The sequence below is a fragment of the Lepisosteus platostomus genome, chromosome 6 (assembly GCF_059453375.1).
Source record: "Lepisosteus platostomus isolate fLepPlt1 chromosome 6, fLepPlt1.hap1, whole genome shotgun sequence".
NCBI lineage: Eukaryota > Metazoa > Chordata > Actinopteri > Semionotiformes > Lepisosteidae > Lepisosteus > Lepisosteus platostomus.
Genome location: NC_142616.1, coordinates 12,277,275 through 12,299,096, shown reverse-complemented (window position 1 = coordinate 12,299,096; position 21,822 = coordinate 12,277,275). Strand labels below are relative to the sequence as shown.

The 21,822-nt window shown below is 54.1% G+C and overlaps 1 protein-coding gene across 2 annotated transcripts; it reads left to right on the top strand.

Moving 5' to 3' along the window:
* Positions 1-1,780: 1,780 nt before the first annotated feature.
* Positions 1,781-21,272, top strand: prmt5 (protein arginine methyltransferase 5). Of its 2 annotated transcripts, XM_088634307.1 has the most exons (16): positions 1,781-1,994; positions 4,519-4,637; positions 5,391-5,476; positions 7,634-7,768; positions 8,413-8,525; positions 8,716-8,765; positions 10,122-10,285; positions 10,828-10,989; positions 12,420-12,497; positions 13,061-13,119; positions 14,427-14,549; positions 16,278-16,453; positions 16,938-17,141; positions 18,612-18,722; positions 18,832-18,896; positions 20,717-21,272. In XM_088634307.1, exons 1-16 carry the CDS (start codon positions 1,897-1,899, stop codon positions 20,867-20,869), a joined length of 1,896 nt encoding a protein of 631 aa, XP_088490433.1. In that variant the 5' UTR covers positions 1,781-1,896; the 3' UTR covers positions 20,870-21,272. The 2 variants fall into 2 exon arrangements, with proteins under 2 accessions (XP_088490433.1, XP_088490434.1); XM_088634308.1 differs by lacking the exons at positions 1,781-1,994; positions 4,519-4,637; positions 5,391-5,476; positions 7,634-7,768 and adding an exon at positions 7,828-8,088.
* The last annotated feature ends 550 nt before the right edge of the window (positions 21,273-21,822 follow it).

The following is a 21,822-nucleotide window of genomic DNA, read 5'->3' as shown; positions in this document are numbered from 1 at the left end:
ATGTTTCTACGGATCTCCATGTGCAGAGAAAAACACCCAACAACGGGTGCAGGGCCGAATTAGGCCAGTACCCACTATTGATAAACATACAGAAAAGAATATTAAAGTATTGGCTACACCTAAAAAACAGTGACCAAAATTCCTACCACCACAAAGCCCTGCTGAGCCAAGAGCTGAGCCCAAAACAGAGCCCCCTGAGCCAGCTGGTCCTGAGGCTCACCGACCTGAGCCACACCGACACCAGCCAGCCTCAGGACAGCACTGCTAGAGAACAGAACAAACAGAAACAGACCCTGACGAAGTACAGGCTCAGAGACCACAGTCTGGCCATAGAAACTGGGCGACACAGGCAGACCTGGCTGCCCAGAGAGGACAGGCTGTGCTCCCACTGCCAGCAGGGAGAAATAGAGACAGAGGTGCACTTCCTACTGCACTGTGACAGATACTCTGGGATTAGAGAAACATTCTTCCCCAAATTCAGAAATCTAATCCCAGAGTTCCCACACCTGCCAGAGTCACAACAGGTCCCAATCCTACAGGGAGAGGGAGGAGGGAACTCAGTTGAACTGGCAGCCCAGTATGTGATCTCCTGTCACAGCCTGAGGAACAGTGAGTCCGTCTCCCAATAATGCTCCAGCCGCCTACAGTATATGTCAATATTTTATGACATGTCTCTGCTGTAAATGTCTGTAGATTTGATTTCATGTTTTGTTTCATGTTAATTTTATTATCTTTATTTGCTTTGGCAACACTGATTGTACCCATCGGTCATGCTAATAAAGCACCTTGAACTGAATTGAGAGGTGAGAGAGAGACACGACTCCCACAGAGACATACTGCCTGGGGTAATTGTTTAATAACTGGTTAATTGTGTCCTTCGTCCTTCTTTCCTGCCCGCCTTTCCACGGAGCACCAAAGATAGCGAGATCGCCGTGGAACTGAAACCTCGTTCACGTCGCGCCGTGTTCTTCCGGAGCTTGCGTCTCCTGGTTTCAGGGTTGTCATGCCGCCCCCTGGCGGCACCGCTGACGCACCGCAGCTTGCGAAACCAGCTCCTCCTCGCTACTCATGCGACTCGGGTTTTAGGGGGAATCACCCAATTCGCATAGAAATTAACATTTTGGGGGCGTCATTTGAACACAATCAGCTTTTGTGACCGACGGCTAGACAGTGGTGGGACTGAGCAATTAATCCCCCGTTGAGTGAGAGTTCATCAGGCGACTGAATTCAGCGAGCTCCTGTCGGGAGAACGTGAAGAATCTGAAATAAGAACAGTGTCCATGTCCATAGTGTAAAACACTCATGCATTTTGCTCAAATATTAATTACCAGCTAAAGCGACAGTTAACAGCACAGATAACCTCTCACTGAATTACAAAGGGACCTTAAAGACTGCTAAATTTGATTGCATGATGCGCCTGCCTCCAGTAATTGCTTAATTAGCCTTGCCTCGGCCGAGCACGCGGGAAAGATACTGCCAGCGCGCAGTCTCGCTACGAAATCTCGGAATTCCTGTCTCACCGAAACCCAACACCCACAGTACCCCTCCCCTTCCGTTCGCTGATTGGCTGTATGGATCCACCTTTCATCGCATGCCCCCCTAGCTTCTCTCCCACTGGCTGAGTCAACTGTCACTCTAAGCCAGTCCTGCAAATGATTGGCCCTTCGATCACTCGTGCGTGCCCGCGCCTGACGCGGTTGCTAAGAGACCGGGGAAAAGGGACGTGAAACTGATCCCGGTGTGCCGCCATTTTGGATCAGAGCGCGGTTCTTTTCTACAGCGACTCAAAGTCAGCGCCGGAGCCAAGATGGCGCCCGTTTCCGAAGTGAGCCCTCTCTTCCGCCGCTCCGCCGGGCTTGTGGGTCTCGGTGTCTGTCGGCCAGACAGGGGGTAAAGATGGCGTCCGTGAGTTCGGCGAGTCGGGTCTCCAGCGGCCGGGATCTTAACTCCGTCCCCGAAGTGGCAGACACGCTAGCGGCGGTCGCTAGACTCGGGTAATGAGCAGCCGTGGTCGCTGTGCGTTTCTTTCTTGAGGAGGGGGATGGGGGGGCGGCCGGTTGTGGGGTGCTGCAGCAGCACGTGAGAGCCGGGCCGCTCTGTCGGGGTTCGCATGTCCAGAACCTTCCGATCCAGCCGGACCTGCTCCGAGCCCCGTCTCTTCCAGCTCGATAACATGACCGACTTTAGTTCGCAACCTGTAAATACCGGCTGCCGGTGTGACGCGGGGAAGCACGTTCGTCGTTTTTCTTTTCTTCTAAATGCCGTGAGCGCTGCCGGAGAGGTTTCACACGGGAAACGGCGTGAGCGCGGCCCGCTCCGGGACTGTGGACATAAAGCCGAGAATCCGCAGCAGCTTCTCGAGAGTTTTTCAACCGCTGTCGGTGTGACGTCAGGCGGCGGTGACGTCACCCGCCGCGCGAAGTTAATAATAATAATAATAATTGCTTACACTTATATAGCGCTTTTCTGGACACTCCACTCAAAGCGCTTTACAGGTAATGGGGATCCCCTCCACCCCCCCAGTGTGCAGCCCCACCTGGATGATGCTCCAGTCCGCTCACACACTCCAGCTCTCAGTGGGGAGGAGAGCAGAGTGATGAGGCCAGTTCAGAGAGGGCGGTTATTAGGAGGCCATGACTGGTAAAGGACAGGGGGAAATTTGGCCAGGACACTGGGGTAACACCCCTACTCTCAGATAAAGTTGGGTTCATCTGACAGAGCAGGTGAAACAGGCCATCGGTACTCTCTCAGTGCAGTGTTAATGTACTGGAGTGTCCAGTCAGTGTGTCTGTATGAACCCCTCTCTCTCAGTGCAGTGTTAATGTACTGGAGTGTCCAGTCAGTCAGTGTGTCTGTATGAACCCCTCTCTCTCAGTGCAGTGTTAATGTACTGGAGTGTCCAGTCAGTCAGTGTGTCTGTATGAACCCCTCTCTCTCAGTGCAGTGTTCATGTACTGGAGTGTCCAGTCAGTCAGTGTGTCTGTATGAACCCCTCTCTCTCAGTGCAGTGTTAATGTACTGGAGTGTCCAGTCAGTGTGTCTGTATGAACCCCTCTCTCTCAGTGCAGTGTTAATATACTGGAGTGTCCAGTCAGTCAGTGTGTCTGTATGAACCCCTCTCTCTCAGTGCAGTGTTCATGTACTGGAGTGTCCAGTCAGTCAGTGTGTCTGTATGAACCCCTCTCTCTCAGTGCAGTGTTCATGTACTGGAGTGTCCAGTCAGTCAGTGTGTCTGTATGAACCCCTCTCTCTCAGTGCAGTGTTAATGTACTGGAGTGTCCAGTCAGTCAGTGTGTCTGTATGAACCCCTCTCTCTCAGTGCAGTGTTCATGTACTGGAGTGTCCAGTCAGTCAGTGTGTCTGTATGAACCCCTCTCTCTCAGTGCAGTGTTAATGTACTGGAGTGTCCAGTCAGTCAGTGTGTCTGTATGAACCCCTCTCTCTCAGTGCAGTGTTCATGTACTGGAGTGTCCAGTCAGTCAGTGTGTCTGTATGAACCCCTCTCTCTCAGTGCAGTGTTAATGTACTGGAGTGTCCAGTCAGTCAGTGTGTCTGTATGAACCCCTCTCTCTCAGTGCAGTGTTAATGTACTGGAGTGTCCAGTCAGTGTGTCTGTATGAACCCCTCTCTCTCAGTGCAGTGTTCATGTACTGGAGTGTCCAGTCAGTCAGTGTGTCTGTATGAACCCCTCTCTCTCAGTGCAGTGTTCATGTACTGGAGTGTCCAGTCAGTCAGTGTGTCTGTATGAACCCCTCTCTCTCAGTGCAGTGTTAATGTACTGGAGTGTCCAGTCAGTCAGTGTGTCTGTATGAACCCCTCTCTCTCAGTGCAGTGTTCATGTACTGGAGTGTCCAGTCAGTCAGTGTGTCTGTATGAACCCCTCTCTCTCAGTGCAGTGTTAATGTACTGGAGTGTCCAGTCAGTGTGTCTGTATGAACCCCTCTCTCTCAGTGCAGTGTTAATGTACTGGAGTGTCCAGTCAGTCAGTGTGTCTGTATGAACCCCTCTCTCTCAGTGCAGTGTTAATGTACTGGAGTGTCCAGTCAGTCAGTGTGTCTGTATGAACCCCTCTCTCTCAGTGCAGTGTTAATGTACTGGAGTGTCCAGTCAGTCAGTGTGTCTGTATGAACCCCTCTCTCTCAGTGCAGTGTTCATGTACTGGAGTGTCCAGTCAGTCAGTGTGTCTGTATGAACCTCTCTCTCTCAGTGCAGTGTTAATGTACTGGAGTGTCCAGTCAGTCAGTGTGTCTGTATGAACCCCTCTCTCTCAGTGCAGTGTTAATGTACTGGAGTGTCCAGTCAGTCAGTGTGTCTGTATGAACCCCTCTCTCTCAGTGCAGTGTTAATGTACTGGAGTGTCCAGTCAGTCAGTGTGTCTGTATGAACCCCTCTCTCAGTGCAGTGTTAATGTACTGGAGTGTCCAGTCAGTCAGTGTGTCTGTATGAACCCCTCTCTCTCAGTGCAGTGTTAATGTACTGGAGTGTCCAGTCAGTCAGTGTGTCTGTATTCATTTCTAGGTTTGATTTCCTCTGCATGCCGATATTTCATCCTCGGTTTCGCCGAGAGTTTGATGCAGAACCGGCCCGATCTCGACCTGGAGCTCAGACCCGATCTGACCTGCTGCTTTCAGGAAGAGGTGAGAGTATGTGTGTGTGTCCAGTGGGGGTGTGGTGGGGTCTGTTCTGTGTGTGTGTGTGTGTGTCCAGTGGGGGTGTGGTGGGGTCTGTTCTGTGTGTGTGTGTGTGTGTGTGTGTGTGTGTGTGTGTGTGTGTGTCCAGTGGGGGTGTGGTGGGGTCTGTTCTGTGTGTGTGTGTGTGTGTGTGTCCAGTGGGGGTGTGGTGGGGTCTGTTCTGTGTGTGTGTGTGTGTCCAGTGGGGGTGTGGTGGGGTCTGTTCTGTGTGTGTGTGTGTCCAGTGGGGGTGTGGTGGGGTCTGTTCTGTGTGTGTGTGTGTGTGTGTGTCCAGTGGGGGTGTGATGGGGTCTGTTCTGTGTGTGTGTCCAGTGGGGGTGTGGTGGGGTCTGTTCTGTGTGTGTGTGTGTGTGTGTGTGTGTGTGTCCAGTGGGGGTGTGGTGGGGTCTGTTCTGTGTGTGTGTGTGTGTGTGTGTCCAGTGGGGGTGTGGTGGGGTCTGTTCTGTGTGTGTGTGTGTGTGTGTCCAGTGGGGGTGTGGTGGGGTCTGTTCTGTGTGTGTGTGTGTGTGTGTGTGTGTGTGTGTCCAGTGGGGGTGTGGTGGGGTCTGTTCTGTGTGTGTGTGTGTGTGTGTGTCCAGTGGGGGTGTGGTCGGGTCTGTTCTGTGTGTGTGTGTGTGTGTGTCCAGTGGGGGTGTGGTGGGGTCTGTTCTGTGTGTGTTGTGTAACGTCCAGTCTCATTCCTCTTGGTTGCCATTCCAGACTGGAACACACTAATAGTCGGGAAGCTGTCTCCATGGATCCAGGCGGACTCGGAGTTGGAGAGCATCCGCAAAAACTCAGAAGCGGTGAGTCGCACACACTGCTATTCACATCAACAGAAATGCCATTTCCTTGTGCGGAAAAGGTTAATACACCCCTCGCTTTATCATTGCATCACATGCCCGAAATTAGAATCAGGTGCACCAAAACAGGAGCAAATGATTAGAACATCATTAGAGAGTGCAAAGGAACAAGTAACAGGTTTATTCCCTGCTGAAAAAAAGAAGAAAGAGAACACAACGTTTCGGCCGTGGAGCCTTCTTCAGGTTACAGTATGCTCCTATTCTTTTTATGCTCGGCTACTAAGATTTCCCTTCAGTGGTAAAATTCAATATCTACAACGGGCACAGTAAAGACGTTTACTGTAAGTCTTTCTGCGACAGACCAACGGACCACGAGTGCCCCTGTCGGTCAACCAATCACGTACCGCGGTCCCCCGCGTCATCTTGCATCACGATGTGTGACGCCGTAGCCAATTACCTCCGGTACGTGTCTGTACCGCTCACTTTGAATGGCTGCATCTGTAGGCTCACACCTGAAGAAGGCTCCACGGCCGAAACGTTGTGTTCTCTTTCTTCTTTTTTTCAGCATGGAATAAACCTGTTACTTGTTCCTTTGCAGCCTACGCATGCTGACGCAGCTGCCCACCATCATTAGAGAGTAGCTCGAGGGCACTGCCTTCTATAAACATCAGAAACCTGTGGTCTGGTTTGGTCTTGCATCATGCCAAAAGTGCTCTCTGGGGCCCTCAGAAGAAAGAGTGTTCATGCCTATGCGTCTGGGAAGGGTTTTAAAGCCATTTCCCAGCAGTCTGTAGTCCATCACCCCACCGGCCGAAAGATCACCTACAAACCGAGAACATGTCACACCCCTGGCAATCAATCTGGGCCAGTTCTTCCCACCAGATTCAGCCCCAGGGCTGGCCGAAAGATGCCACAGGGCGTCTCCAAGAACCCCAGGACGGCATCAAGGGATGGACAGGCACGTCTGGCCTCAGTCCGTGTCGAAGTGCCGGAGTCCACCACCCCAAAGAGACCGCACAACCGCGCCCTGCCCGCGAGGTCAGGAAGGGAGAAGCCTCCGCTCGCAAAAAGCTGCTGCCAGACAGCTCCGAGGTGAAGATCAGGGCTAGTGGAACAGTGTGCTCTGGACGGGTGAGACGAGGGTAGAGCTGTTTGGCCACGACGCCAGACGTCATGTTAGGCGAAAACCCAAAACTGCCTTTGAGCAGATGAACCTCATACCAGCTGGCCAGGCCCTGAGGCAGAGGAGCATCTCCAGACCACCGTGCTGGTGGTCTGGAGATGCTCCTCTGCCTCAGGGCCTGGCCAGCTCGCCATCATAGAGTCAACCAGGAATTCCACAGTGTACCGGAGAGAACATGAGGAGCATGCGAGGCCATCTGTCAAACAGCCGAAGCTGAACCGGAAGTGGACCTTGCAGCAAGACGAGGAGCCGAGCCGCTCGAGCAGATCCACAGAAGACTGGCCCAGGAAGCAGAAGTGGGAGGTTGCGGATTGGCCGGGTCAGAGCCCAGATCTCGACCCCACGGAACTGCTGGGGCGGGACCTGAAGAGGACCGTCCACGCAAGACAGCCCTCAAACACCACCCAGCTGAAGGAGTGCTGTACGGAGGAGAGGGCAGACATTTCTCCCGAGTCGCTGTAGGAAGAAACCTCTCACAACCTCGCAACCTCTCACGCCTGAAGAAGGCTCCACGGCTGAAACGTTGCGTTTTCTTTCTTCTCTTTTCAGCAGGGAAAAAACCTATTAACTTGTTCAATTACAAGAAACGCCCACAAGAAGTGATCCCTCCCAAGGGGGTGACACCAGCTACTGAAGCTCGGAGGTGTACTTATTGATTCCACAGCAGAGACTGGCATTTCTGACTTTGTTTTGTTGAATGAACAAAGAAACATTTTCAGCGTTACTTGTAGAATCGGATCGCCTCTATCGATATCAGTATTGTTGAAGTGAAGATCAAACATCCATCCGCGCAAACGTGTTGGAAAGCGCACAGCGCGTCGTGGGGCAAAGGAAGGGCAGATCTGGGCCGTGGGGGTTGTTTCGGCAGCGAGGCTGCGCCGCAGGCCGGCGGAGGTCTCGGCAGTGCTGTCCCCCGTGCGGGTGTCTCTCCGGTGCTGAAGTGTGACGCGGCCTCTCTCTGTGTGTCCCTGTCCCAGGCGCTGATGCAGGAGCTCAACTTCTCCGCCTACCTGGGGCTCCCAGCCTTCATGCTCCCCCTGCGGGGAGAGAACAACGCCAACCTGGCCCGCATCCTGCTCTCGCACCTGCACACCGGCCACCACTCCTGCATGGTAACACACACACACACACACACACACACACACACACACACACACACACACACACACACACACACACTGGGCCTCCTGGCCTTCATGCTCCCCCTGCGGGGAGAGAACAACGCCAACCTGGCCCGCATCCTGCTCTCACACCTGCACACCGGCCACCACTCCTGCATGGTAACACACACACACACACACACACACACACACACACACACACACACACACTGGGCCTCCTGGCCTTCATGCTCCCCCTGCGGGGAGAGAACAACGCCAACCTGGCCCGCATCCTGCTCTCACACCTGCACACCGGCCACCACTCCTGCATGGTAACACACACACACACACACACACACCCTGCGGGGAGAGAACAACGCCAACCTGGCCCGCATCCTGCTCTCGCACCTGCACACCGGCCACCACTCCTGCATGGTAACACACACACACACACACACCCTGCGGGGAGAGAACAACGCCAACCTGGCCCGCATCCTGCTCTCGCACCTGCACACCGGCCACCACTCCTGCATGGTAACACACACACACACACACACACACACACACACCACTCCTACATGGTTGTCAGTAAGCAGTACACTGCTCGATACTCCCTGATTGATAATTGATCGCCGTGTTGGCCTGCTCTTCATCAGTTCTGGGTGCGTGTGCCGCTGATGGCCCCCGCGGACGTGCGCGATGACATCATCGAGAACGACCCCCTGCAGCACAGCGAGGACGGCAGCGAGGACGAGAGCACCTGGACCTGGTGAGGGCGATGACCTCGCCGTGAGGTCACTGTGAGGTCACGGGCTCTGCGCTGTCTCTGCGGAGCTTCTCCTCTCTTCTGTGGGACTGTCTCCTGAATTCTCCTCTCGTGCCGGGGGCTACGGGCTGGACGTCTTCGCTCGACTCTCGCTCTGTTCCTGACCGGTCTGTCTCTCTCTCTGTCTCCACAGGTGGCATTCATTCCGAACACTCTGTGACTATAACAAGAGGATCTGCCTGGGTGAGAGACAGGGGTTCATACAGACACACTGACTGGACACTCCAGTACATTAACACTGCTCTGAGAGAGAGGGGTTCATACAGACACACTGACTGACTGGACACTCCAGTACATTAACACTGCACTGAGAGAGAGGGGTTCATACAGACACACTGACTGGACACTCCAGTACATTAACACTGCACTGAGAGAGAGGGGTTCATACAGACACACTGACTGGACACTCCAGTACATTAACACTGCGCTGAGAGAGAGGGGTTCATACAGACACACTGACTGGACACTCCAGTACATTAACACTGCACTGAGAGAGAGGGGTTCATACAGACACACTGACTGACTGGACACTCCAGTACATTAACACTGCACTGAGAGAGAGGGGTTCATACAGACACACTGACTGACTGGACACTCCAGTACATTAACACTGCACTGAGAGAGAGGGGTTCATACAGACACACTGACTGGACACTCCAGTACATTAACACTGCACTGAGAGAGAGGGGTTCATACAGACACACTGACTGGACACTCCAGTACATTAACACTGCACTGAGAGAGAGGGGTTCATACAGACACACTGACTGACTGGACACTCCAGTACATTAACACTGCACTGAGAGAGAGGGGTTCATACAGACACACTGACTGACTGGACACTCCAGTACATTAACACTGCACTGAGAGAGAGGGGTTCATACAGACACACTGACTGACTGGACACTCCAGTACATTAACACTGCACTGAGAGAGAGGGGTTCATACAGACACACTGACTGACTGGACACTCCAGTACATTAACACTGCACTGAGAGAGAGGGGTTCATACAGACACACTGACTGACTGGACACTCCAGTACATTAACACTGCACTGAGAGAGAGGGGTTCATACAGACACACTGACTGGACACTCCAGTACATTAACACTGCACTGAGAGAGAGGGGTTCATACAGACACACTGACTGACTGGACACTCCAGTCCATTAACACTGCACTGAGAGAGAGGGGTTCATACAGACACACTGACTGACTGGACACTCCAGTACATTAACACTGCACTGAGAGAGAGGGGTTCATACAGACACACTGACTGACTGGACACTCCAGTACATGAACACTGCTAGTTGATGTAAGTTTCCTGTGCAATACTTCAATTAGAAACAACAGGGACTCCCTCCTGAATAAACATATACAATAGGAGAGACACTCAGTCCAAAAGGCAATATATAAGTGTTGTTTTGTGATTAGCAAACAATAAAGGCTTCAGTGGAAGTCTGTTGTTTTATTAGCTGGTACAACGAAGTGTTCAAGACAGTTTGAACTAATTAAATATTTTGCTCTGCTCTTCCCTCAGCAATTGAGATTGGTGCAGATTTGCCTTCTGATGCTGTGATTGACAAATGGCTTGGCGAACCAATCAAAGCAGCTATTCTGCCCACTAGCATCTTCCTGACCAATAAGAAGGGGTTTCCTGTCTTGTCTAAAGCTCACCAGCGAATTATATTCCGGCTTTTCAAGGTAAGATGATGATTGACAAACACACCCAGTAACAGTCCAGTCAGTCCAGTCCAACCTGGAGAGTCTCACACTGCTCTGTCAGTGTCAGTGGAGTCTGATTATAATCTCAGTCAATCACTAATCAAGATCACAGTCCAGTCAGTCCAGTCCAGCCTGGAGAGTCTCACACTGCTCTGTCAGTGTCAGTGGAGTCTGATTATAATCTCAGTTAATCGCTAATCAAGATCAAAGATCTGTTTTAATCTCACTGTGTGAGGAGTGTCTCTAGGGTCTATATTGTGTCTGTATTAATCTCTCTGTGTGAGGGGTGTCTCTAGGGTCTATATTAGAGTCTGTATTAATCTCTCTGTGTGAGGAGTGTCTCTAGGGTCTATATTAGTGTCTGTATTAATCTCTCTGTGTAGGAGTGTCTCTAGGGTCTATATTAGGGCCTGTATTAATCTCTCTGTGTGAGGAGTGACTCTAGGGTCTATATTAGAGTCTGTATTTATCTATCTGTGTGAGGAGTGACTCAAAACTCTGTGTTGGTCTCTTTCCCTCAGTTGGAGGCACAGTTTATCTTTACTGGGTCCAGTCGGCACAGTGACAAAGATTTCCGTTCTTACCTGCAATACCTGGAGTACCTGAACCAGAACCGCCCACCTCCTAATGCCTATGAGCTTTTTGCCAAGGGCTACGAAGACTATCTGCAATCCCCACTGCAGGTCTGTGTCCAGTCACTGTCTGTTATAACCTCTCTCTCAGTGCAGTGTTAATGTACTGGAGTGTCCAGTCAGTGTGTCTGTATGAACCCCTCTCTCTCAGTGCAGTGTTAATGTACTGGAGTGTCCAGTCAGTCAGTGTGTCTGTATGAACCCCTCTCTCTCAGTGCAGTGTTAATGTACTGGAGTGTCCAGTCAGTGTGTCTGTATGAACCCCTCTCTCTCAGTGCAGTGTTAATGTACTGGAGTGTCCAGTCAGTCAGTGTGTCTGTATGAACCCCTCTCTCTCAGTGCAGTGTTAATGTACTGGAGTGTCCAGTCAGTCAGTGTGTCTGTATGAACCCCTCTCTCTCAGTGCAGTGTTAATGTACTGGAGTGTCCAGTCAGTCAGTGTGTCTGTATGAACCCCTCTCTCTCAGTGCAGTGTTAATGTACTGGAGTGTCCAGTCAGTCAGTGTGTCTGTATGAACCCCTCTCTCTCAGTGCAGTGTTAATGTACTGGAGTGTCCAGTCAGTCAGTGTGTCTGTATGAACCCCTCTCTCTCAGTGCAGTGTTAATGTACTGGAGTGTCCAGTCAGTGTGTCTGTATGAACCCCTCTCTCTCAGTGCAGTGTTAATGTACTGGAGTGTCCAGTCAGTCAGTGTGTCTGTATGAACCCCTCTCTCTCAATGCAGTGTTAATGTACTGGAGTGTCCAGTCAGTCAGTGTGTCTGTATGAACCCCTCTCTCTCAGTGCAGTGTTAATGTACTGGAGTGTCCAGTCAGTGTGTCTGTATGAACCCCTCTCTCTCAGTGCAGTGTTAATGTACTGGAGTGTCCAGTCAGTCAGTGTGTCTGTATGAACCCCTCTCTCTCAGTGCAGTGTTAATGTACTGGAGTGTCCAGTCAGTCAGTGTGTCTGTATGAACCCCTCTCTCTCAGTGCAGTGTTAATGTACTGGAGTGTCCAGTCAGTCAGTGTGTCTGTATGAACCCCTCTCTCTCAGTGCAGTGTTAATGTACTGGAGTGTCCAGTCAGTCAGTGTGTCTGTATGAACCCCTCTCTCTCAGTGCAGTGTTAATGTACTGGAGTGTCCAGTCAGTCAGTGTGTCTGTATGAACCCCTCTCTCTCAGTGCAGTGTTAATGTACTGGAGTGTCCAGTCAGTGTGTCTGTATGAACCCCTCTCTCTCAGTGCAGTGTTAATGTACTGGAGTGTCCAGTCAGTCAGTGTGTCTGTATGAACCCCTCTCTCTCAGTGCAGTGTTAATGTACTGGAGTGTCCAGTCAGTCAGTGTGTCTGTATGAACCCCTCTCTCTCAGTGCAGTGTTAATGTACTGGAGTGTCCAGTCAGTCAGTGTGTCTATATGAACCCTTCTCTCTCAGTGCAGTGTTAATGTACTGGAGTGTCCAGTCAGTCAGTGTGTCTATATGAACCCTTCTCTCTTTCAGCCTCTGATGGACAATCTGGAGTCTCAGACATACGAAGTGTTTGAGAAAGACCCCATTAAGTACTCCCAGTACCAGCAGGTAATGCACCGTCTCCGGTGAGAGTGTTTCAGAGAGGTGTGAGGAGACGATCTTGGTGCAGAGAAGTCTGCTTACCGCATCCTGCCGTGGGATTAACCACAGAGACACAGACACTCGTGCCAGACAGAGACGGACATGAACACACTCTCACCAGACACAGGCACACACTCACACCCCAGCAGTCTACTGACTCGCATGTCCCTGGGCTGGGGGAGGAAACTGGAGCACCCAGAAGAAATTCACATGGACACGGGGGAACATGCAGACTCCACACAGACAGCACCCCGGGTCTGAGAGACAGCAGCGCTTACCACTGCGCCACGATCCCACCTGTTACCGCAATACCGTTTGAGAAGATCCCAAAGCGATTGGGTACAGAATTGTGAACAGTTCATTACTTGCCAGTTTTGTCCCACGCAATTACAGTGGAATGAGAGAGTGGATTTGGAGGGGTGGGTGGTGAGAGAATGGGACAGCCATAGGGGAGGGGGGCCTGGCCTGTTCCTCCCCCGGGGGGCTGCAGGGGGTACTAGGGTCCGGTCATTCACTGCGTTTCTCTGCAGGCTGTGTACAAGTGTCTGCTGGACAGGGTGCCGGAGGAAGAGAGAGACACCAACACACAGTAAGTCTGCAGTCCTCCCTGTGCCCCTCCCTCCCTGTGCTCCCTCCCTGTGCTCCCTCCCTGTGCTCCCTCCCTGTGCTCCCTCCCTGTGCTCTCTCCCTGTGCTCTCTCCCTGTGCTCTCTCCCTGTGCTCCCTCCCTGTGCCCTGCCCCTCCTGTGCTCTCTCCCTGTGCTCTCTCCCTGTGCTCTCCCTGTGCCCTGCTCTCCCTGTGCCCTGCTCTCCCTGTGCCCTGCCCCTCCTGTGCTCTCCCTGTGCCCTGCTCTCCCTGTGCCCTGCTCTCCCTGTGCCCTGCCCCTCCTGTGCTCTCTCCCTGTGCCCTCTCCCTGTGCCCTCTCCCTGTGCCCTCTCCCTGTGCCCTCTCCCTGTGCCCTCTCCCTGTGCCCTGCTCTCTCCCTGTGCCCTCTCCCTGTGCCCTCTCCCTGTGCCCTCTCCCTGTGCCCTCTCCCTGTGCCCTCTCCCTGTGCCCTCTCCCTGTGCTCTCTCCCTGTGCTCTCTCCCTGTGCTCTCTCCCTGTGCCCTGCTCTCTCCCTGTGCTCTCCCTGTGCCCTGCCCCTCCTGTGCTCTCTCCCTGTGCTCTCTCCCTGTGCTCTCTCCCTGTGCTCTGCTCTCTCCCTGTGCTCTCCCTGTGCCCTGCCCTCCCTGTGCCCTGCCCCTCCTGTGCTCTGCCCCTCCTGTGCTCTCTCCCTGTGCTCTCTCCCTGTGCCCTGCCCCTCCTGTGCCCTGCCCCTCCTGTGCTCTCTCCCTGTGCTCTCTCCCTGTGCTCTCTCCCTGTGCTCTCTCCCTGTGCCCTGCTCTCTCCCTGTGCTCTCCCTGTGCCCTGCTCTCTCCCTGTGCTCTCCCTGTGCTCTCTCCCTGTGCCCTGCTCTCTCCCTGTGCTCTCCCTGTGCTCTCCCTGTGCTCTCTCCCTGTGCTCTCTCCCTGTGCTCTCTCCCTGTGCTCTCTCCCTGTGCTCTCTCCCTGTGCTCTCTCCCTGTGCTCTCTCCCTGTGCTCTCTCCCTGTGCTCTCTCCCTGTGCCCTGCTCTCCCTGTGCCCTGCTCTCCCTGTGCCCTGCTCTCCCTGTGCCCTGCTCTCCCTGTGCCCTGCCCCTCCTGTGCTCTCTCCCTGTGCTCTCTCCCTGTGCTCTCTCCCTGTGCTCTCTCCCTGTGCCCTGCTCTCTCCCTGTGCTCTCCCTGTGCCCTGCTCTCCCTGTGCCCTGCTCTCCCTGTGCCCTGCCCCTCCTGTGCTCTCTCCCTCCTGTGCTCTCTCCCTGTGCTCTCTCCCTGTGCCTGACTCTTGATGGTGTTGGGGTGTTCACCTCTCTCTCAGGGTGCTCATGGTCCTGGGTGCAGGGAGGGGTCCCCTCGTGAACGCGTCGCTCCGCGCGGCCAAGCAGGCAGGCAGGAACATCAAGGTGTACGCTGTGGAGAAGAACCCCAACGCTGTCGTCACGTAAGACTGAGGGGCCGACTGACCAGCTGACCGAGGGGCTGCCTGACTGACTGACCAGCTGACCGAGGGGCTGCCTGACTGACTGACCAGCTGACCGAGGGGCTGGCTGACTGACTGACCAGCTGACCGAGGGGCTGACTGACCAGTTGGGGAAGGCTGGGGGGACTAGACAGACAGACAGGTACAGAGAGACTCACACAGGCACAGATAGGCAGAGCTGCAGACAGACAGGTACAGAGAGACTCACACAGGCACAGATAGGCAGAGCTGCAGACAGACAGGTACAGAGAGACTCACACAGGCACAGATAGGCAGAGCTGCAGACAGACAGGTACAGAGAGACTCACAGAGGCACAGATAGGCAGAGCTGCAGACAGACAGGTACAGAGAGACTCCCACAGGCACAGACAGACAGACAGGCAGAGCTGCAGACAGACAGGTACAGAGAGACTCATACAGGCACAGACAGATGGGCAGAGCCGCAGACAGACAGGTACAGAGAGACTCGCACAGGCACAGACAGATGGGCAGAGCTGCAGACAGACAGGTACAGAGAGACTCCCACAGGCACAGACAGACAGGTACAGAGAGACTCACACAGGCACAGACAGACGGGCACAGGCACAGACAGACAGGTACAGAGAGACGGGCACAGGCACAGACAGACAGGTACAGAGAGACGGGCACAAGCACAGACAGACAGGTACAGAGAGACTCACACAGGCACAGACAGACAGGTACAGAGAGACTCACACAGGCACAGGCAGACAGGTACAGAGAGACTCCCACAGGCACAGACAGACAGGTACAGAGAGACTCACACAGGCACAGACAGACGGGCACAGGCACAGACAGACAGGTACAGAGAGACGGGCACAGGCACAGACAGACAGGTACAGAGAGACTCACACAGGCACAGACAGACAGGTACAGAGAGACTCACACAGGCACAGGCAGACAGGTACAGAGAGACTCACACAGGCACAGGCAGACAGGTACAGAGAGACTCACACAGGCACAGGCAGGCAGGTACAGAAAGACTCACACAGGCACAGACAGAGAGACTCACACAGGCAGAGCTCAGACAGACAGACGGGCACAGGCACAGACAGACAGGTACAGAGAGACTCACACAGGCACAGACAGAGAGACAGGCAGAGCTGCAGACAGACAGGTACAGAGAGACTCACACAGGCACAGATAGACAGGTACAGAGAAACTCACACAGGCACAGACAGAGACAGGCAGAGCTGCAGACAGACAGACGGGCACAGGCACAGACAGACAGGTACAGAGAGACTCACACAGGCACAGACAGACAGGTACAGAGAGACTCACACAGGCACAGACAGAGACAGGCAGAGCTGCAGACAGACAGACGGGCACAGGCACAGACAGACATGTACAGAGAGACTCACACAGGCACAGACAGAGAGACAGGCAGAGCTGCAGACAGACAGGTACAGAGAGACTCCCACAGGCACAGACAGACAGACAGGCAGAGCTGCAGACAGACAGGTACAGAGAGACTCGCACAGGCACAGACAGACGGGAACAGGCACAGACAGACAGGTACAGAGAGACTCACACAGGCACAGACAGACAGGTACAGAGAGACTCCCACAGGCACAGACAGACAGAGCCGCAGACAGACAGGCAGAGCCGCAGACAGCCCCGCGGGGGCGCAGACGTCAGCTGACGCGCGCTCTCCCGCCGCCTCGCTCTCAGGCTGGAGAACTGGCGGTTCGAGGAGTGGGGCGACCAGGTGACCGTGGTGTCGTGCGACATGCGGGACTGGGCGGCGCCCGAGAAGGCCGACATCATCGTCAGCGAGCTGCTGGGGTCCTTCGGGGACAACGAGCTGTCCCCCGAGTGCCTGAACGGAGCGCAGCACTTCCTGAAAGGTACGCGCGGGACACGGCCGCCCCGAGCCCCCGGAGCCCGTTTGGAGAGACGGTGACTGAGTTTGCAGTGTGGCGATTTTGGGAGAGCCCGTATCTGGCCTTGTTTTGTCTTCGGTTGAGCTTGTCAATGGCTGTCTGCATGTGAGCTGAGGGTGGGAGGAGGAGGAGGAGGAGGAGGAGGGGCAGCGGACTGACTGCTGTATACGGGCGAAACCGCCGCTGGCCGAGACGCTGTCTCCACAGCCAGGCCGACTGAGGTTTTCTTTTCGGGCCCTGTAGCCATCCTGATTGGACACAGCGGTAATTGATATTCGTACCCATAATCCATTGCTGCCGCTGCTCTGAGCTCCCACCCTCAGCTGGACGGCTGTTGCCGCCTGTATACCTGTGTGACTGTCCGACTCCGTGTCTGTCGGCCTGACAGGCCAGGAGACAGGTGTGGGAATTGAATCGGTAAAAAGTCATCTCTCTCCCTCTCTCCCAGCTGATGGAGTGAGCATTCCCTGCTCCTACACCTCCTTCCTGGCGCCACTCTCCTCCTCCAAGCTGTACAACGAGGTGCGCGGGTGCAGGGAGCGCGACCGGGACCCCGACAGCCAGTTCGAGACGCCGTACGTGGTCAGACTGCACAACTACCACCAGCTGGCTGAGCCCCAGGCCTGCTTCACCTTCACACACCCCAACACAGGTACGGAGAGGAGCAGGGGGCTGAGAGAGGAGCAGGGGGCTGAGAGAGAGGAGCAGGGGGCTGAGAGAGGAGAGAGAGGGAGAGGAGCAGGGGGCTGAGAGAGAGAGGAGCAGGGGGCTGAGAGAGGAGAGAGAGGGAGAGGAGCAGGGGGCTGAGAGAGGAGAGAGAGGGAGAGGAGCAGGGGGCTGAGAGAGAGAGGAGCAGGGGGCTGAGAGAGGAGAGAGAGAGAGAGGAGCAGGGGGCTGAGAGAGGAGAGAGAGGGAGAGGAGCAGGGGGCTGAGAGAGGAGAGAGAGGGAGAGGAGCAGGGGGCTGAGAGAGGAGAGAGAGGGAGAGGAGCAGGGGGCTGAGAGAGGAGAGAGAGAGGAGCAGGGGGCTGAGAGAGGAGAGAGGAGCAGGGGGCTGAGAGAGGAGAGAGAGGGAGAGGAGCAGGGGGCTGAGAGAGGAGCAGGGGGCTGAGAGAGGAGCAGGGGGCTGAGAGAGGAGAGAGGAGCAGGGGGCTGAGAGAGGAGAGAGGAGCAGGGGGCTGAGAGAGGAGCAGGGGGCTGAGAGAGGAGAGAGAGAGGAGCAGGGGGCTGAGAGGAGAGAGAGGGAAAGGAGCAGGGGGCTGAGAGGAGAGAGAGGGAAAGGAGCAGGGGGCTGAGAGGAGAGAGAGGGAAAGGAGCAGGGGGCTGAGGAGAGAGAGAGGAGCAGGGGGCTGAGAGAGGAGAGAGAGAGAGGAGCAGGGGGCTGAGAGAGAGAGAGGAGCAGGGGGCTGAGAGAGAGAGGAGCAGGGGGCTGAGAGAGGAGAGGAGCAGGGGGCTGAGAGAGGAGAGGAGCAGGGGGCTGAGAGAGGAGAGGAGCGGGGGGCTGAGAGAGGAGAGGAGCGGGGGGCTGAGAGAGGAGAGAGAGAGGAGCAGGGGGCTGAGAGGAGAGAGAGGGAAAGGAGCAGGGGGCTGAGAGGAGAGAGGAGCAGGGGGCTGAGAGAGGAGAGAGAGAGAGGAGCAGGGGGCTGAGAGAGGAGAGGAGCAGGGGGCTGAGAGAGGAGAGGAGCGGGGGGCTGAGAGAGGAGAGAGAGAAAGGAGCAGGGGGCTGAGAGGGAGAGGAGCAGGGGGCTGAGAGAGGAGAGGAGCGGGGGGCTGAGAGGAGAGGAGCAGGGGGCTGAGAGAGGAGAGAGAGAGAGGAGCAGGGGGCTGAGAGAGGAGAGAGAGAGAGAGAGGAGCAGGGGGCTGAGAGAGGAGAGAGAGAGAGAGGAGCAGGGGGCTGAGAGAGGAGAGAGAGAGAGAGGAGCAGGGGGCTGAGAGAGGAGAGAGAGAGAGAGGAGCAGGGGGCTGAGAGGAGAGAAAGAGAGAGAGGAGCAGGGGGCTGAGAGGAGAGAAAGAGAGAGAGGAGCAGGGGGCTGAAGGAAAGAAAGAGAGAGGAGCAGGGGGCTGAGAGAGGAGAGAGTCTCCCAGCGGGACACTGATCCAGTCTCTCCCCTTCTCTCTCTCCAGATATGAACAACAACCGGTACCAGTATCTGCGCTTCTCCGTCGACTGTAACTCCGTCCTGCATGGGTTTGCCGGTTACTTCGAGACCACGCTGTACGGAGACATCACGCTCAGTCAGTATCTCGCGCCTCGACCGCCAGCTCCACTCTCGCGCTGATCGTGTGCCCACACTGAGCTCAGCTCCTCGGCCCTGTCAGTCTCACTACAGGCTCTGTGTTTCAGGTATCAGACCGGAGACTCATTCCGCTGGGATGTTTTCTTGGTTCCCAATCCTCTTTCCACTCAAAGTAAGAACATTATTATTAATTACTATTTTATAACTTTGTGCAGTGTTAATGTACTGGAGTGTCCAGTCAGTCAGTGTGTCTGTATGAACCCCTCTCTCTCAGTGCAGTGTTAATGTACTGGAGTGTCCAGTCAGTGTGTCTGTATGAACCCCTCTCTCTCAGTGCAGTGTTAATGTACTGGAGTGTCCAGTCAGTCAGTGTGTCTGTATGAACCCCTCTCTCTCAGTGCAGTGTTAATGTACTGGAGTGTCCAGTCAGTCAGTGTGTCTGTATGAACCCCTCTCTCTCAGTGCAGTGTTAATGTACTGGAGTGTCCAGTCAGTGTGTCTGTATGAACCCCTCTCTCTCAGTGCAGTGTTAATGTACTGGAGTGTCCAGTCAGTGTGTCTGTATGAACCCCTCTCTCTCAGTGCAGTGTTAATGTACTGGAGTGTCCAGTCAGTGTGTCTGTATGAACCCCTCTCTCTCAGTGCAGTGTTAATGTACTGGAGTGTCCAGTCAGTGTGTCTGTATGAACCCCTCTCTCTCAGTGCAGTGTTAATGTACTGGAGTGTCCAGTCAGTCAGTGTGTCTGTATGAACCCCTCTCTCTCAGTGCAGTGTTAATGTACTGGAGTGTCCAGTCAGTCAGTGTGTCTGTATGAACCCCTCTCTCTCAGTGCAGTGTTAATGTACTGGAGTGTCCAGTCAGTGTGTCTGTATGAACCCCTCTCTCTCAGTGCAGTGTTAATGTACTGGAGTGTCCAGTCAGTCAGTGTGTCTGTATGAACCCCTCTCTCTCAGTGCAGTGTTAATGTACTGGAGTGTCCAGTCAGTCAGTGTGTCTGTATGAACCCCTCTTTCTCAGTGCAGTGTTAATGTACTGGAGTGTCCAGTCAGTCAGTGTGTCTGTATGAACCCCTCTCTCTCAGTGCAGTGTTAATGTACTGGAGTGTCCAGTCAGTGTGTCTGTATGAACCCCTCTCTCTCAGTGCAGTGTTAATGTACTGGAGTGTCCAGTCAGTGTGTCTGTATTAACCCCTCTTTCTCAGTGCAGTGTTAATGTACTGGAGTGTCCAGTCAGTGTGTCTGCATGAACCCCTCTCTCTCAGTGCAGTGTTAATGTACTGGAGTGTCCAGTCAGTCAGTGTGTCTGTATGAACCCCTCTCTCTCAGTGCAGTGTTAATGTACTGGAGTGTCCAGTCAGTGTGTCTGTATGAACCCCTCTCTCTCAGTGCAGTGTTAATGTACTGGAGTGTCCAGTCAGTGTGTCTGTATGAACCCCTCTCTCTCAGTGCAGTGTTAATGTACTGGAGTGTCCAGTCAGTGTGTCTGTATGAACCCCTCTCTCTCAGTGCAGTGTTAATGTACTGGAGTGTCCAGTCAGTGTGTCTGTATGAACCCCTCTCTCTCAGTGCAGTGTTAATGTACTGGAGTGTCCAGTCAGTCAGTGTGTCTGTATTAACCCCTCTCTCTCAGTGCAGTGTTAAGGTACTGTAGTTTCAAATCAGTCAAATTGTGAGAGTTCTCAGTATAACGTTTGTTAATCAAGATAATCAATAATTTCTCACAATAAAATCAGCCTAAGTCTTTATTTAATTAAGAATAACTCATAGTCACACAGTTGGGGATCTGATGTATAGTACATACAGACATTTCACATATTGAATTACTCTTTTTTCTTTGAATCATTTTATTCAATTTTATGAAAAATAAAATACAGGTTGTGAGTTTTTTTCCTTTGTGATGTTATGACTGAGGATTCATAATGCAAATGAATTTGTACCAACAATTCATATGACTTCAGACTAGTGTCTCTCTCTCTCTCTCTCTCTCTGTAGCAGCCGATCCCTCTCTCCAGGGGTGATGTGGTCGGTGTCCGGTTCTGGCGCTGTAACTCCGGGAGGAAGGTGTGGTACGAGTGGGCCGTGACTGAGCCCGTCTGCTCTGCGATCCACAACCCCGCCGGCCGGTCCTACACCATCGGGCTGTAGGGCAGGACCGGGACCGAGACCAGAACCACACCCTGGACATGCACTGACATAGCCCACACCAGTGGGTCTGCTGCCTCACACTCTGGACTGGGTCAGAACCAGGAGAATGGACCCCGCTCATCTTGACCAGCGCACCTGGGTCACAAATACAATTGCTGCCCTGCATGACAGAACTGGGTCAGAACCGGAGTATCACGAGTCCTTGCAGTTAAACTGGATCAGGACTTCATGGGCAGCAGCTCATCCCCTCCCCCTGGTGTACTGACACTCACAGAGCCGGTACCACCGGACCAGAGCCCTGCCGGGCCTGTCAGCAGAACCACCGGCTCCATCTTGTACTTTCTGTTCTGTGTTCTTTCTGTTTGTGTGCTTTGGTTTTGATGAATAAACACTGTGGAGCTACTGTGTGCGTCGGTGTCAGCGTGCCCATCTGTCTGTCAGTGTGTGACAGTGTGTGTGTGTGTGTGTGAGGGTCAGCATCAGTGTGTGTGAGGGTCAGGGTGTGTGTGAGGGTCATTGTGTGAGGGTCAGCGTCAGGGTGTGTGTTAGGGTCATTGTGTGAGGGTGTGTGTGAGGGTCATTGTGTGAGGGTCAGCGTCAGGGTGTGTGTGAGGGTCATTGTGTGAGGGTGTGTGTGAGGGTCAGGGTGTGTGTGAGGGTCATTGTGTGAGGGTCAGCGTCAGGGTGTGTGTGAGGGTCAGCGTCAGGGTGTGTGTGAGGGTCATTGTGTGAGGGTCAGCGTCAGGGTGTGTGTGAGGGTCAGCGTCAGGGTGTGTGTGGGAGGGTCACCGTCAGGGTGTGTGTGAGGGTCAGCGTCAGGGTGTGTGTGAGGGTCAGGGTGTGAGGGTCAGTGTTGTGTGTGTGTGAGGGTCAGCGTCAGGGTGTGTGTGAGGGTCAGCATCAGGGTGTGTGTGAGGGTCAGTGTTGTGTGTGTGTGAGGGTCAGCGTCAGGG